The sequence below is a fragment of the Natator depressus genome, chromosome 1 (assembly GCF_965152275.1).
Source record: "Natator depressus isolate rNatDep1 chromosome 1, rNatDep2.hap1, whole genome shotgun sequence".
Lineage (NCBI taxonomy): Eukaryota > Metazoa > Chordata > Testudines > Cheloniidae > Natator > Natator depressus.
In genome coordinates this window covers 47,126,425-47,140,274 of record NC_134234.1, presented here as the reverse complement: position 1 = coordinate 47,140,274, position 13,850 = coordinate 47,126,425, and the positions used below count along the sequence as shown (strand labels likewise).

Here is a 13,850-nt window from a genome sequence, read left to right as displayed (position 1 = left end):
TTTGCCACTGCTGTAACACAATAGCCTGCTGTCCCCTTGCCTTGTAGCAGTAGGAGCCTGGGGGTAGGGTGTGTGGGGAAAGGGTTCTCAAAGTAGGCCTCCAGGTACGCTTTAGGGAGACAGAAGTGGCTGTGCGGTCGGGGGAGCGAGGCGCCCTTCGGCTAGGCTGGGAGTGCGTGGTTGCCTATGAGCTGCTCTCCTCATGCACAGCAGCATTGCACTAAGTCTCTCCGAGCTGTACATCCCGCCTCAGCCAGCCACCCCTCCACTCACTTTTATATTTGCGCGCCCTTTCAAACCTCAGTGACGTATCCCGCTCCGCGGCCAATCCGCGGCGCCCTCTGGTCAGGACAATGGAAGGGGCTCCACCAATCAGGTTGGCCGCTGGGTTGGCGGCCGCCAATAGGAGCGAGGCTGTGTTGAGAGTAATGTTACCAGCGCTGAGAGCGTGAGGAGGCTGCGTATCGATCCCGCTCTCAGCCATTGCGGTGCATTGGGCTACAGCGAGACCAGGCAGCACTGGGGGCCAGCGCGAGCAGCCGGGCAAGTGTCTCAGCGCCTGTGGCTCGCTGCTGAGTGAGCGAGCGAGTGAGTCTGCGAGCGAGCGAGGCGGTGAGTATCCCGGGCCGGGCGGGCTGCGCGCTCCGGCGGCTGCGGGGCCAGCGCAGCGCTCGCTCTGCCCCGGCCACACAAAGACGAATTAGGCTGCATCTGAGGCAGGCTGTTGGCGGGCGCCGGCGGGCGGGGCGGGAGTCGGCCGGGGGGAAGCGGGCGAGTTCGTGAAGCGGGAAGGGGATGGAAACAGAAGGGAAAATCTCCCCGTCGGGCTCGGTCTTGCGAGGGGTGGGGGAGGACGCGGGCGGCGCCGCGTGCTCCCGGCGCCCTGCGGCAACTGTCGCCGCAAGGCCGGGGGCCGGGCGCTCCCCAGCGGGGCTGCGGCCGGGGCGCGGGGCCGTGTCGGCGGCGGGCGAGCCGGAGCTGCGCTCGCTGGAACATGGCTGACGAGTGCCGTGCGGAGGACGCGAGGCGCGGGAGGGCGGGGGCGCAGTTCGGCGGAACTTTTCCAGCCGCTTTTTCTCCCTCCGCCAGAGCCGCGGAGGGGGTTTCCCAACCGGGGCCAGCGGCCGGCCGCCGTATGCGGGGCCCCCTTTGGGGCTGCGGCCGGACCCGGCCAGCTCGCCGGGGGCTCGGGCCGCGCTTGGGAGCGCGCGGCCGCCCCCCTCCCCCCCCACCGCTGTCATGGCTGAGCGTGCGCCGGGCGCGCACACAAAGGGAGGCAGGAAGGAGCCATGTTCTCTGCGCGGCGGCGAGCAGCGGCCATTCCGGGAGGCAGCCGCGCTCTGATCTGGCGAGAGCAGTGGGGACCCGCGCCGCTGCCGTAGGTAGACTGGGAGCCGGGGGCCCTCCTTAAAGCGCGGCCGCCGCGCCGCACCCGAGCTGCCCCAGCGCACATTTCAAGGGGACTTTCTCTCATTGTCAGGCTGTTCGCAGAAAATGGGAGGAATAGCGCTGCTGCTGCTGCCCTTCCCGAGGAGCAGCCTGCGCCACTGCAAACCCTCGCCTAGGAGCGGGACCCGCCACAGCTCTGCCTAGAGACTGATCAGACACACGCTCTCCGTTAGGCACGACAGAGGCGCGCAGGCTTTGCAGTGAGGTTAGCTTAGCCTGAGAGCTCGTGGCAGCGCCAGCCGTGGGTTTAGTCTAGATCCTGCAGTCACCTCTGTACGCTTTACAGCTGCGAAGACATGATTAGTAAACGCAGGCTTTTTTTTTTCACCTTCCTCTTCCCCCTCCACCAGCGAGAGCGGCGCACAACAACACAATTAAAAAAAATTATGTGCATTTAATTCTTCTGCGTGGGGATTGGTTACACAAGTGAGCCACAACTGTGCCTTCAGTTTTAAGAAAATAAATGAATCTCCTCCTCTGAAGTTATTGCTGCATGTCTTTCCAGAATGCATAAATCTGGAAGATTTTTGATGCAAACACATACACCATCTACTGTGTCCTTTCGCTGATTTTTTTGCCCCCTTCTTTTGCAGCATTTTAAGAAAATCACTTTTTAAGGGAACTTAAGTTTTCCTCCACCCCCTAATGTTCAAGATGGCAGGAGGATTGCTTTTAAATGCAAGTTAATATGATAGTTGCAGGGTTTTAATTGGGGTGTTTAAGGTGAAAAGACATTTACAATATTAATAAAATGTGCTGTGGAATATGAATTCCCGTTTCATTTTTTCTTTATTTTCCTCACACTTTCTTTCTGTGAAAAGGAACAAGTGAACCCCCCATCCCACACATGTCACTAAACTATCCTTGAGTGAAGGGGTTGCTCTGGAAGCATCTCCATTGCTGGCAGGAATAGCTCCTGGTTCTACAGTCTTGTTTACTCAATGGAAACTTCAAACCGGATGTGTTTAGTCACAGAGCAGAAATCTGTTTGTCCATACGCCAAACCGATCGGAAACGCTGCTTCTGTGGCAATACATGCACACACCACCCACTTGTTTCACTCCTCTCTGGAAGAGCAAAGTTTATGCCGCAGTGGACTGGAGATGTTTTTTTTCCCCAGACTTATGGAGAAATTATTTACCTTGTGTGTGAATGTGCTGAGAAGATATTTTTCCATCCCCTGAACCCTTTAAAAGATACAGGGATGTCTGCTCAGTGAACACAGTTTTATATATGTCATATATAAGTGTCATGCTTTTAAAGCCATTGGTTGGAACATAACATGTTTCAGTGCTGTATTTAATTCCACTATTTCTAGCTGCGCATTGTAGGGAGAATAGATTTTGCAGTATAATTAAAGTGGAAAGTAACTTGGCTTACTTTATTTCTGTACTTTTTTCATGCAAACTGATATTTGTAAAGCATTTTGAAAGTGAAAAAAAACTTAAGAGTAAATACTTAAGAACCCAACAGGCTGATCCAGATAGAGTATTGTAATATTTCCCCCTGCCCCACAATAATTCCTGTTTAAGCCTTTCTAGCCCTTAATTAGATGACATGTGGCTGCTGTGCTCTACCAATCCAGGAGGGAAGCAACTTCCCTTGAGACTAATGCCAATACTTGCCTGCAAATGGACTAGCAACAGACACTCTTGATTGCTGATGACTCTTTAAATATAACAGGAAGTTTTTTTTGATAATAGCCAAATATCTTGAAGACCAGGTTATTTGTATTGACCAGGTGAGCTAAAAAACCCTCTGTAATAGCAGTCTTTTTTGCAAGTAATATATAGTTTTCTAGGAGAGAGCTGTAGCTTGTATATAGTCTGAGAGGTCCTCTCATAAAAGTTCAGAAAGCTGCTTTTACAGATCTTAGTCAACATACTCATTCTTCCCAAATTCCTATGCTATTGTGTGGGGGCCAAAAGTAGTTTTAAAAGTTTGTTTTTCTTTTGTGTTACAGAAAATCAGCAAAAATGGGCAAAGGTGATCCTAAGAAGCCAAGAGGTAAAATGTCTTCATATGCCTTCTTTGTGCAAACTTGCCGGGAGGAGCACAAGAAGAAGCACCCAGATGCTTCAGTGAACTTTTCAGAGTTCTCAAAAAAATGTTCAGAACGGTGGAAGGTAAGATAAACCAAAAAACAGTACTAATTTACAGTATTACAGCATAGATTACCTTAAATTAATATCAATTCAGTCTTGATTATATTTACTTACATTGTTCAGATACGTGTGAATGCATTTCCTGCCTTTAATGTTACTCCCACTATAGTTCGGAATGGGATCGGATGCACTTTTGAATCATGCACTCACTCCCTATTTATTGTTTTATAGACTATGTCTGTTAAGGAAAAAGGAAAGTTTGAAGATATGGCAAAGGCTGACAAGGTTCGTTATGAAAGAGAAATGAAAAATTATATACCACCCAAAGGGGAAACAAAAAAGAAGTTCAAGGATCCTAATGCACCGAAGAGGCCTCCGTAAGTAGATTTCCAGTTAGTGTGTCTTGTATAGGAGCATTGCATTGAAATGTATCCATAAAATGATCTTTTAAAAATCAGAGTTAGGGGATTTGAAGTATAGAAGAGTACACAACTTCAAAATGTAGTGCTGCCAGTAACCACATTTAAAAATCAGTGGGATTTAGTTATATTAAAAAAAAAAAAGATGTAAATTTTTAACAGAGTGTAAAGAACCATTGCAACAATTTGCCAAGGATTGTGGTGGATTCTCTATCACTGACCATTTTTAAACCAAAATTGGATGTTTTTCTAAAAAATATGCTCTAGGAATTATTTTGGAGAAGTTCTACGCCTGTGATGTACAGGATGTCAGACTAGATGATCATAATGATCCTCTTTTGGCTTTAGGATCTATAAATCTTATCCATTTCAATTATCGTTTACTTGGAACTTGACATAAAATTGTTGGAATAAATTTATCTGTTAAAAATAAACCCAACACTGTTATGATCAGTTTTGACCGTTTTTATTAATAGAATATTGCTAGCAGCCAGATGAAATAACTTTAGATTAAAATTGTGGTAGAAATATTAGGCCCCAATCCTGGAACCATTCTGGCAAATGCAGAATCTTGTGTCCGCACAGAGTCCCTTTGAAGTCACTGGGGCTCTGTACTGGCGCAGGGAACTGCATGCATGAAACAGTTTGCAGAATTGAGCCTTTGTCCTTAAAATAGGCCGTACCACCGAAAGATAAATGTGAAATTATCATGATTCCAAGCTTGTATGGTGCTAAATCTTTCTATTTTTAAAATGGAGCAAACACTAAAAAATAAACTAAGAAAGAGTGGCTGGTACTGACATCTGGAAATCCTTCTACAGTAATCATGAGATTATTTTAATATTTCCTGTGAAGCAGTTCGCACAGTCCATGTTCTCACAACTGTTAAAATCAGAGAAACTTGGTGGGATTATACGCAACATGGGAGTGTGATTTCTAAAGTGCACTAATGTGTTACACAGACCAATTAATGTGCAGACTGCTGGTGCACACTAAATGTTCCTTAGTAATACTATGTTAAAGCACACCGCATCATGTAGTGAAGGTCTCAAAACTTGCTATGTCTAGTACAATAGTTTAACCTTTATACTTAAAATTACAATTATTCTTTTCAGTTCAGCTTTTTTCTTATTCTGCGCTGAATTTCGTCCGAAAATCAAAGGAGAACATCCTGGTCTGTCCATTGGAGATGTTGCAAAGAAACTGGGAGAGATGTGGAATAACACCGCTGCAGATGATAAACAGCCCTATGAAAAGAAGGCTGCTAAACTGAAGGAGAAGTATGAAAAGGTAAATAACGGCATTCAGCGTGAGCAAAAAGTTCTTCCCTGTTCCAATTCAAATTTGAATGATTAAATAATTGTAAGTGATCATCCCTCCTTCTTATGGCAAAATAATGTAACGTCTCCTCATGCATAAATGAATGAGAGTTGTGTATATCAAAGGACTAGGTGATTGACTTGGTTTTTAAAAAGAAAATTCCTCTAGAGTACTCTTACATTGTACATCACAAGTATAATTATGACAATGTCAAATTACCTTAGAGAATATCTCTAATAGCATGTCCTTGTGAGGATTATGACACTTTCATTCATCATACTTCAAATCTTATCTTTTTGATATTTTAGTACATATCCCTGTATCTGTTTTGAATATTAAAAGTAATGGTTCATGGCAACATCTGATTTCTGCAACCAGTTTGCACTATTAAGTAATACAAATTTAAAGAAAACATTTTTCCTTATTGGCATTTGCCACATACTGTTGAAGAAATTAGTCATAGCATATGTTTATATTAATTATCTTAAAGAACAGTTTTTAGTTTATACCTAAAGAGTTAAATATTAGAGGACTAGATATTTGTATTAGACATATATTCTATTACGCCCACTTTGATTTCCCTTCAAACAGGTAACATAGTTGTTCATGCAACTTAGGAAACCCTTGTCAACCTATTAACTTATTTTCTTGTATCATTAAGGCTAAATTCTACTTCAGTGTTAGGAACTCTGTTTGAGTATTGGGGCTATAGAGCAGTGGCAATGGCATTTGGATTTCCATATTCCCATCCCAGGACAAGATAGCTAAGGGAGAGAGGGATGTATGATGGGATACATACCAGTTCTCCTTTGTAAAGGAATAGTACGCGCCCCTGGCTGCAATGTATTGCACGCTTTAGCATGTATGCTGCTCAATAGTGTCTCCTTGCTGGCAAACAAAATCAGTTAAGGGATGGTGGCACAGAAATGGGCAAGTAACTGTGCGTTGGGGGTTTCTAGCACTAGGTAGGAATCATGCCCTGCAGATACACTGTGGGTTAGAAAACTTCCTGTGTTAGCCCTTTGTGTGCAACTCAAGGCATGATTTGGTCTTTAGTAAATTAATTATTCACATATAAATTACATTTTGGTATGATTTAAACAAAGAGTAAATTCAGAGCTACAAGTAAACTTTCCCCAGTAGTTTAAATTATAAAGTGACTGACGCATTTTAGTTTAGGGTTATTTTAAATATTACAGGGGGAAAAATCTGAAGCTACTAACCTTTACTTGCAGCTGTTTCTCCCTTTACTGATATCGCCCAAATTTGTCAACTAAACTTGCACATGTGCTTGGGATTTGATGTATGTAAAGTTTCCTTCTAGAGCAAACTAATGTCTGAGGTCTGAAAATCTAGAGTTGGTAAATATTTCATTTAAAGACCATTGATATTAGTTAGTGAATGCCACTTCTTCTGAAATAAATTACGAATTTTAAGAGATACTGAAAGAACTGCAAAGAGAGCAGTTTAAAGAATACTGCATGGGAGGAACATTTTCAATATTTAGGCCATCTGCCTAAAGGCATTGCCCAGTCAAAAGTTTAATATATACTAGGATAAATTATATTCTTACTTTTTTTTTTTTAATAAAGCCAGGGTTAAACTGATTTTTATGACTTGATCTTTATTGGCAATCATCTAGCTTCATTTTATGATTTATATGAAGTTTTGAAAAAGTATGAATTTGAGTTTTATGTAGTATAAGCCTATAGAATACATTTACTGCATGCAGAAAGTGGCCCTGTCTACTCTTGAAAGTTCTTGTACCTTTTTTTGTTGATTTAAACTTCAGTTAAGCAGAATGCCATATAATTGCATTTCACTGAGGCATAACATTGTACATATTAGACCATGTCATTCTGATGTGTTGTGGATGGCTAATTATGGTTGTATGTCCTAGATAAGGATTTTGTGTGCATTTTTTTTTGTGTGTGTGTGTGCGTGAAGATGAGATACCTCAGTGGTTACAGCATATCGGCGAAATTCCTGAATGTTGTTTGAAAGTTTTAGCAAGAGCTCTTCTCTGGTTAAATCTCTTAAAGAGATCCTTTTCCCACTTCTTCTCTTGTCAAGGATATTGCTGCATACCGGGCTAAAGGAAAGCCTGATGTAGGAAAAAAGGTGGTTGCCAAGGCTGAGAAGAGCAAGAAAAAGAAGGAGGAGGAAGAGGATGAAGATGATGATGAGGACGAGGAGGAGGATGAAGATGATGATGAAGATGACGAGGAGGATGACGATGATGATGAATAAGTCTCTTCTAGAGCAATTTCTTGTCTATAAAGCATTTAAACCCCCTGTACACAACTCACTCCTTTTAAAGAAAAAAAAAATTGAAATGTAAGGCTGTGTAAGATTTGTTTTTAAACTGTACAGTGTCTCTTTTTTTGTATAGTTAACACACTACCGAACGTGTCTTTAGATAGCCCTGTCCTTAGTGGTATTTCAATGGCCACTAAACTTGCCTGGTACAGTGTGGGGGTTGTAAATTGGCATGGAAGTTTTAAAGCAGGTTCTTGTTGGTGCACAGCACAAATTAGTTATATATGGGGATGTAGTTCATTTTTCATCTTCAGTTGTCTCTGATGCATCATAAAAATAATTGTTGTTCTGTTAACTGAATACCACTCTGTAATTGCAAAAAAAAAGTTGCAGCTGTTTTTGTTGACATTCTGAATGCTTCTGAGTAAATACAATTTTTTTTATTAGTATTGTTGTCCTTTTAATAGGTGCCCTTGAAAAATCATAATTTTTCTTTTTTGAGGGGAACTCATCTTTGCTTTATTGTATGCCCATTTGGGATCACGTGATTATTACAGTTTTCATCTTTTCATGTAACCAGCTGATAAACAAAGCTTTGATCTGCATACCCTTCATAATCATGATAGGGTAGGCAAAGAAATATACAGGCATATGATAAAACAGAACTTTCTTCCGTAACTGGAAACAAACAAAAAATCTCAACCAACTGATATTTGCTCGGATTTTGTGAAATGTAACATTGAGTTGCGTAAGTTTACCAGACTTGGAGAGTTGAGAAGTATAGAATTGAGTTTTACAGCATGGAATACTTCAGAAAAAACCTCAAAAATGCTGTCCTAGAAGGATCAGTAGGAAGGGTATACTCTCATCATGGTGTGTGAGGAATTTACATGTGACTCCATTACTATGTAATGGAAGTTGAATTTGTAAATCTCTGAACACTTAAGAGATAAACATGCCCCTAAAATGTATGAAGGTAAAAATTATAAAAGTACCATATTGATTTTTTTTGTCACAACATAGTGATGGCTGTGGACTTTATACCATGAAACTCTCCTGGTAGTAAATAGCCCACAAGAAAGGATTTTACTTTCCAGCGTTTCTATAAATGGTACCATTATTTGTTAAATCTATGTAAATTCATATTTTTAATCTTAAAATTCTAGTTTTAGCCCTTTAAACAAAGTTGTATATTGTCTCAAACTAAAATGAGATAAGATGTATTTTTCCCGTTAGGTTTTATACCGCACTCTTCACGTTTGCCCATTTATAAGTTAAATATAGTTGTATGGAAAAGTACATTTTATTAAATTTTTGCATTTAAAAAGTGAAATGTTTAACTATGATATATACCAACAATGTCTAATTTGATCAAATATAATTCTCTTCCAAAACCAAAGCTAAGGGTTTTTTTTTGTTTTTTTTTTTTGTTTTGCATATTCAGTAAAACTTCAAGTGCTGGCAACTGTAACTATTTTCACATGTACCTGCTTACCAGTTTGGGGGACAATTTGGCAATTTTGTGGTTATTAAAATTATGGTTCTCAAGTGCCAGTGTTTAAAAATAGCATTGTAATTTTACACGCTTTTGTGATGGAGTATTGTTTTGTTATACAATTTTGACTTTCAGATTCTTATTTCGATTTGCATTTATGTATAACTTCAGGAGAAATACTGAACACCTGGATCCTGGATGATACTAATAAACTAATAATTGCAGAGGTTTTAAATATTTAGTTAACTGACTCGCTTTTGTATCCTGTATACATTTACATATTTGCTTTCAGCCTCAAACAAAAGAGGGAGTGCCAATCAAAACATCTCTTCGTGGAGAGCAAAAAATATAGGACAGATAAACTTACTGAAATATTTGTGATTGGACACTGCCCGTAAACCATAATTCACTAGAAATAATCACTTTTTGTACAGTAGAATCGTTTGTTTCTCTTGGACATGCTGGAGAAAATAGATATTTTTTGTTCTCAAAACAAGAGATATGTGTTCTAATGATTGACAAAACTAAAACTCAGAGTAATTACTGTCTCAAGAAATGGGTGGTAAGTGTCTATTTGCCAGAAAAGGACAGTAGTTCTCTTTTGCCACAATTGTCAGTGCCTGTTTTCAGTAAAAGTGAAAATGCAGGGGGAAAAAACCCAGCATCCGTAAGTATGAAGGTAAGTGTTTGGGGGTGGGGGGGGAGGGATCTGTAATAATTAGGCTCGGGAGAATTTGATTACTTTTATAATTTTGTTGGATATCAATGTTTTGTTTTTAAGCATTTTCTATTTTTTTCAATTGAATTTTAATAGTTGTGGGGAAATTACAATAATGACTGTAGATGTTGAGATTAAAAAAATTAAAGCTTTATAGCCATTAAAACACATTCTCAACATGTCAAAACATACAAAGTAAGCAGTACCTTTCGTAGTGTTTATCTGTAAATTTTGATTATGAATGGAAATATTTTTTTTGCTGGGTTGCATGTATACAGTGAAATTGACATTTACATATGAAAATTAATCCTTCCAACCCGAATTATAACTTCTGTCTTCTGAGAAAAAGAAACAGAGGTAAATTTTCTTCAAATCTAACTACTGTTAGAGATCCATTAAAGCTCCAGAGATCTCTGAAATACTAAAGGGACAAATTCTGCCTCTGTATGCCCACCATGTCACTTCAAAATCAATTCAGGGGTGGTGTAAAGGCAAATTTTAGGTTTAAGAATATTGGTTGCAGGTGTATATACAACAAATTCAGTGAGTTTTTGAAGCAGAAAGGTATCTTTCTACGTATAAAGTTTTCATTCTTGTTACTATATATCTCAACATAGAGAACTATTACTGCCCTGAAATTAAAATATATACTTAGGAGCCGGGGGAGTTGCGATTATAAACTCAAACTGGTTCTGTGACGGCAGTAAGTCAGTCTAGCTGCATGCTGCAGGACTGTTCTGAGGCCAGTTATTGCGGTCGTCTTTGCATTTGCCTTAATATGATCTATAAACGTTCCTGATTTGCATCTCTCATTCTTTAGCAGTCTCAGCTATTTAGACACGATAGTACATCCTGAGTTACAAACACCTCAGGAATGGAGGTTGTAACTGAAAAAAAGAGTTATGGTGGTTCTTTCAAAAGTTTACAACTGAACATTGACTTAATACAGCTTTGAAACTTTTGCTATGCAGAAGAAAAATGCTGATTTTAACTTAACTGTTTCTGTGCTTGTTTCATTTAAATTCTTACCTTTATTTTATTTAGTGGTTTGCATTTACTGTGCAGTATTTGCATTTCCCCCCCTCTGTTGCCTGATTGTGTATTTCTGATTCCAAATGAGGGTGTGTGGTTGACATCAGTTTGTAACTCTAGTGTTCGTAACTCTTGAGATTCTACTGTACGGATCTCTATAAGAGCCGTGTATTAGTGTCAAAAAAACTGGATACATGTTCTAAGGGCTTTAAACTTGCTTTTGGGAGAGGACATTACTGGTATATGTATTCTGGTATTTGGCATTGGGGAAAGAATTTGCATGAAAATTGACTAAGGAGTAATAATCTCTTCCTTGAGATATAAGATCAGTTATAGACTCATTCATAGTAACCTTTTGGTTAGTTTTGGATTTGTCATAGATCTTGAAACAAGCTGAAGTCTCTCCCCCTAATTTTAGAGAGAATTCACCTTCAGTTTTTGCACTGATTTTTAACAAAATATATAATTAACACGACTCTATTGGTGTAACTATGTCCAAGCTAGAGGATTGCACCAATTTACCTAAATCAGTTTTTCTACTGATTTAGTTAAATACGCAAAACTGATTGTAGACAAACCCTTAGAAATTTGAGGTAACATATCAAATGACTCCAGGTTTCTGCAGTGTAATTAGGACATCTCTGAGCCTGAACCCTTTTTAATGGCTTTTATTAGCATAGCAAGCCCATAAGGAACATAAGTAGGGGCTATGCACAAATTGGCTTTCTCTTATAAAGTTCATAGAAATCTGGAATAACAGTCAAAGTACCCCTAACACGAGGATAACCTAGACAGCTTTATATAAAATAGAATTAAACCTGTTTTTGTGGGGGACAAAGAGCTTGAACACTTTACCAACACTTACTATCCTGAGGGCCAAGCCTGCTAGCCAGGATAAAAATACCTGTGCCATCTTTTGCTCCATAGCCATGCATGCTGAAAATTGGAGAACAATTTTACTGTATTGTAACATTATTTCTACATTCACTTTAAAATGTAATGAAGGCATGTCACAATACAAAAAACATATTTAGTCAATGAATTTTCATCTGCATTTGTCAAATATTTGCCAATAAAAACATACTGAACAGTTTTCAGAGTAACAGCCGTGTTAGTCTGTATTCGTAAAAAGAAAGAAGAAAAGGAGTACTTGTGGCACCTTAGAGACTAACCAGTTTATTTGAGCATGAGCTTTCGTGAGCTACAGCTCACTTCATCGGATGCATAGCATCCGATGAAGTGAGCTGTAGCTCACGAAAGCTCATGCTCAAATAAACTGGTTAGTCTCTAAGGTGCCACAAGTACTCCTTTTCTTCTTTCTTTATACTGAACAGTGAAATTCATCTAATAGGTTTTCAAACAGCCCCACTTATTGTCTCTCCTTTTTGCTGTATTCTTGGCATCCCTCCACATTTCTTTCCTATAATGGATAAGAGTGTATGTATAATTAGAGGAAATGCTCTTAAAAAGGAAAAGTAGTGTGGGGACATTTTGCTCTGTAGGCTGATGTACACCACCTGAAAATAGGCAACTCAGGATTTGTCTATACAGGGGCTATTCCATAACAACACCGTGTGTGTACCCTTATTCTGGAATAAAAATGCCTTTTTCCAAATTGTCTTAATCCACTTCAGGCTAAACTAGTAAAGGGCACTCTTATTTCAGAGTAAGTGTCCACACATGGTTATTCCATAACAACTATTCCACTTTAAATTATGAAATAATTTTCACGTGCAGACAAGCCATCAGACTTGCTTCTGATGTTTGAGTAACAAAGTACAAACAAATGAAAACTTTCAATGTTTTGTTCAGTTAGCATAAATTTTCATGCGTTTCTGACAGATTATGCCACAATTTTTCCTTTGATTCCATGGGTTTAGGCAAAGGAAGGCAGTATTAGTTCCTATGAAAATAGATTTTCCTTTAAGGATGAAGATCAGACTGTTCTTAAGGCTAATTTGTGCCATTGAGCCATACAACATTGGGTTCCGCTTAGAGAGTACGTAATTTAGAAACTTATCTTGTGGAAGTGATTGCTATTAAGTGACCTGCAAAGGAGAAGCTCTCCTTTTTGCTTCATGATGGATACAAATCTTGCACTTTAAAAGGAATACAAATGTCCACTTGTTTTTACATTAGAAATTCAGGCTCTGTCTCAGATGGAAGACTAGAGAGCTAGTGAAATGGTGACATCACAAAGAGCGAAAATAATGAAAAGTTGAGCAATAGAGAAAGTATTTTTAGTCACTGTTTATTAGTGTGTAATAAACTCACAAGAAATGGTCCTCAGACCTCTCCAAGGTCCTCAATCAAATATATTTTTTAAAAAGGGGGAAAAAAAACTTTTCAGGCTCTCTGTACATCATAAAGCAAGAGAGGGCACAATTATTTAAGAACATCTTTAAGAATGTGCCTTAATTGAGAGGAAGAGAAGGACTTCATGAAGTAGTTCTAAAGGATGTTTGATAGACTGTCTAAGGAATCTCTTGGTATCTGAATGAGAAATTCTAAGATGAGATATTACATCCCTTTTTTTTTTTTTCCTTTTTAATATTGTGGAAAAGTCTCTAAAGTCATCCGCACATGCTAGAATGGCTGGCAAAATGTGTTTGCAGCTGAGGACATCAATGTAGCAGATGTGGTTTCTCCTTTTCTAGCTAGACAAGTCCCAGTGTGAAAATCAAGTGAGGCCTAGGACCGTTACCTTTCCCAGCTGACCTGTTCTGAAAGGAAGGCCTGGTCTACACTTAAAAATTAGATTGACCTATGTACATTGCTTAGGAGGGTGAAAAATTTTGGGATCTGAGCACTGTAGTTAAGAAGACCTAACCCCTAGTGTAGATGCAGTTAGGTTGATGGAAGGATTCTTTCATCAACCTAGCTACCATGTGGATTTAACTCCATTAGTGGATAATCCACATCTGTCAATATAGGAAGCTTCTATGCTATGCTATCGCACTATAGTGGAACAGCCACAGTGTGGTACCTGTGGCCCTTGTAGCAGCTGTAGTGTAGGCATACCTGAAGGGATTGGTGGAGTACGTCTATAAATT

General features: G+C 39.7%; 1 protein-coding gene across 1 annotated transcript; it reads left to right on the top strand.

Moving 5' to 3' along the window:
- The first annotated feature begins 423 nt into the window (after positions 1-423).
- Positions 424-9,261, top strand: HMGB1 (high mobility group box 1). The gene is made up of 5 exons (XM_074959145.1): positions 424-612; positions 3,413-3,575; positions 3,786-3,931; positions 5,089-5,263; positions 7,367-9,261. Exons 2-5 carry the CDS (start codon positions 3,426-3,428, stop codon positions 7,541-7,543), a joined length of 648 nt encoding a protein of 215 aa, XP_074815246.1. The 5' UTR covers positions 424-612; positions 3,413-3,425; the 3' UTR covers positions 7,544-9,261.
- The last annotated feature ends 4,589 nt before the right edge of the window (positions 9,262-13,850 follow it).

Excerpts from the sequence above, each read along its gene's own strand:
- HMGB1 (XM_074959145.1), top strand. The coding sequence starts at position 3,426 with ATGGGCAAAGGTGATCCTAAGAAGCCAAGAGGTAAAATGTCTTCATAT. Across the intron at positions 3,576-3,785 it reads AATGTTCAGAACGGTGGAAG|ACTATGTCTGTTAAGGAAAA; the intron begins GTAAGATAAACC and ends ATTGTTTTATAG. Across the intron at positions 3,932-5,088 it reads AATGCACCGAAGAGGCCTCC|TTCAGCTTTTTTCTTATTCT; the intron begins GTAAGTAGATTT and ends TATTCTTTTCAG.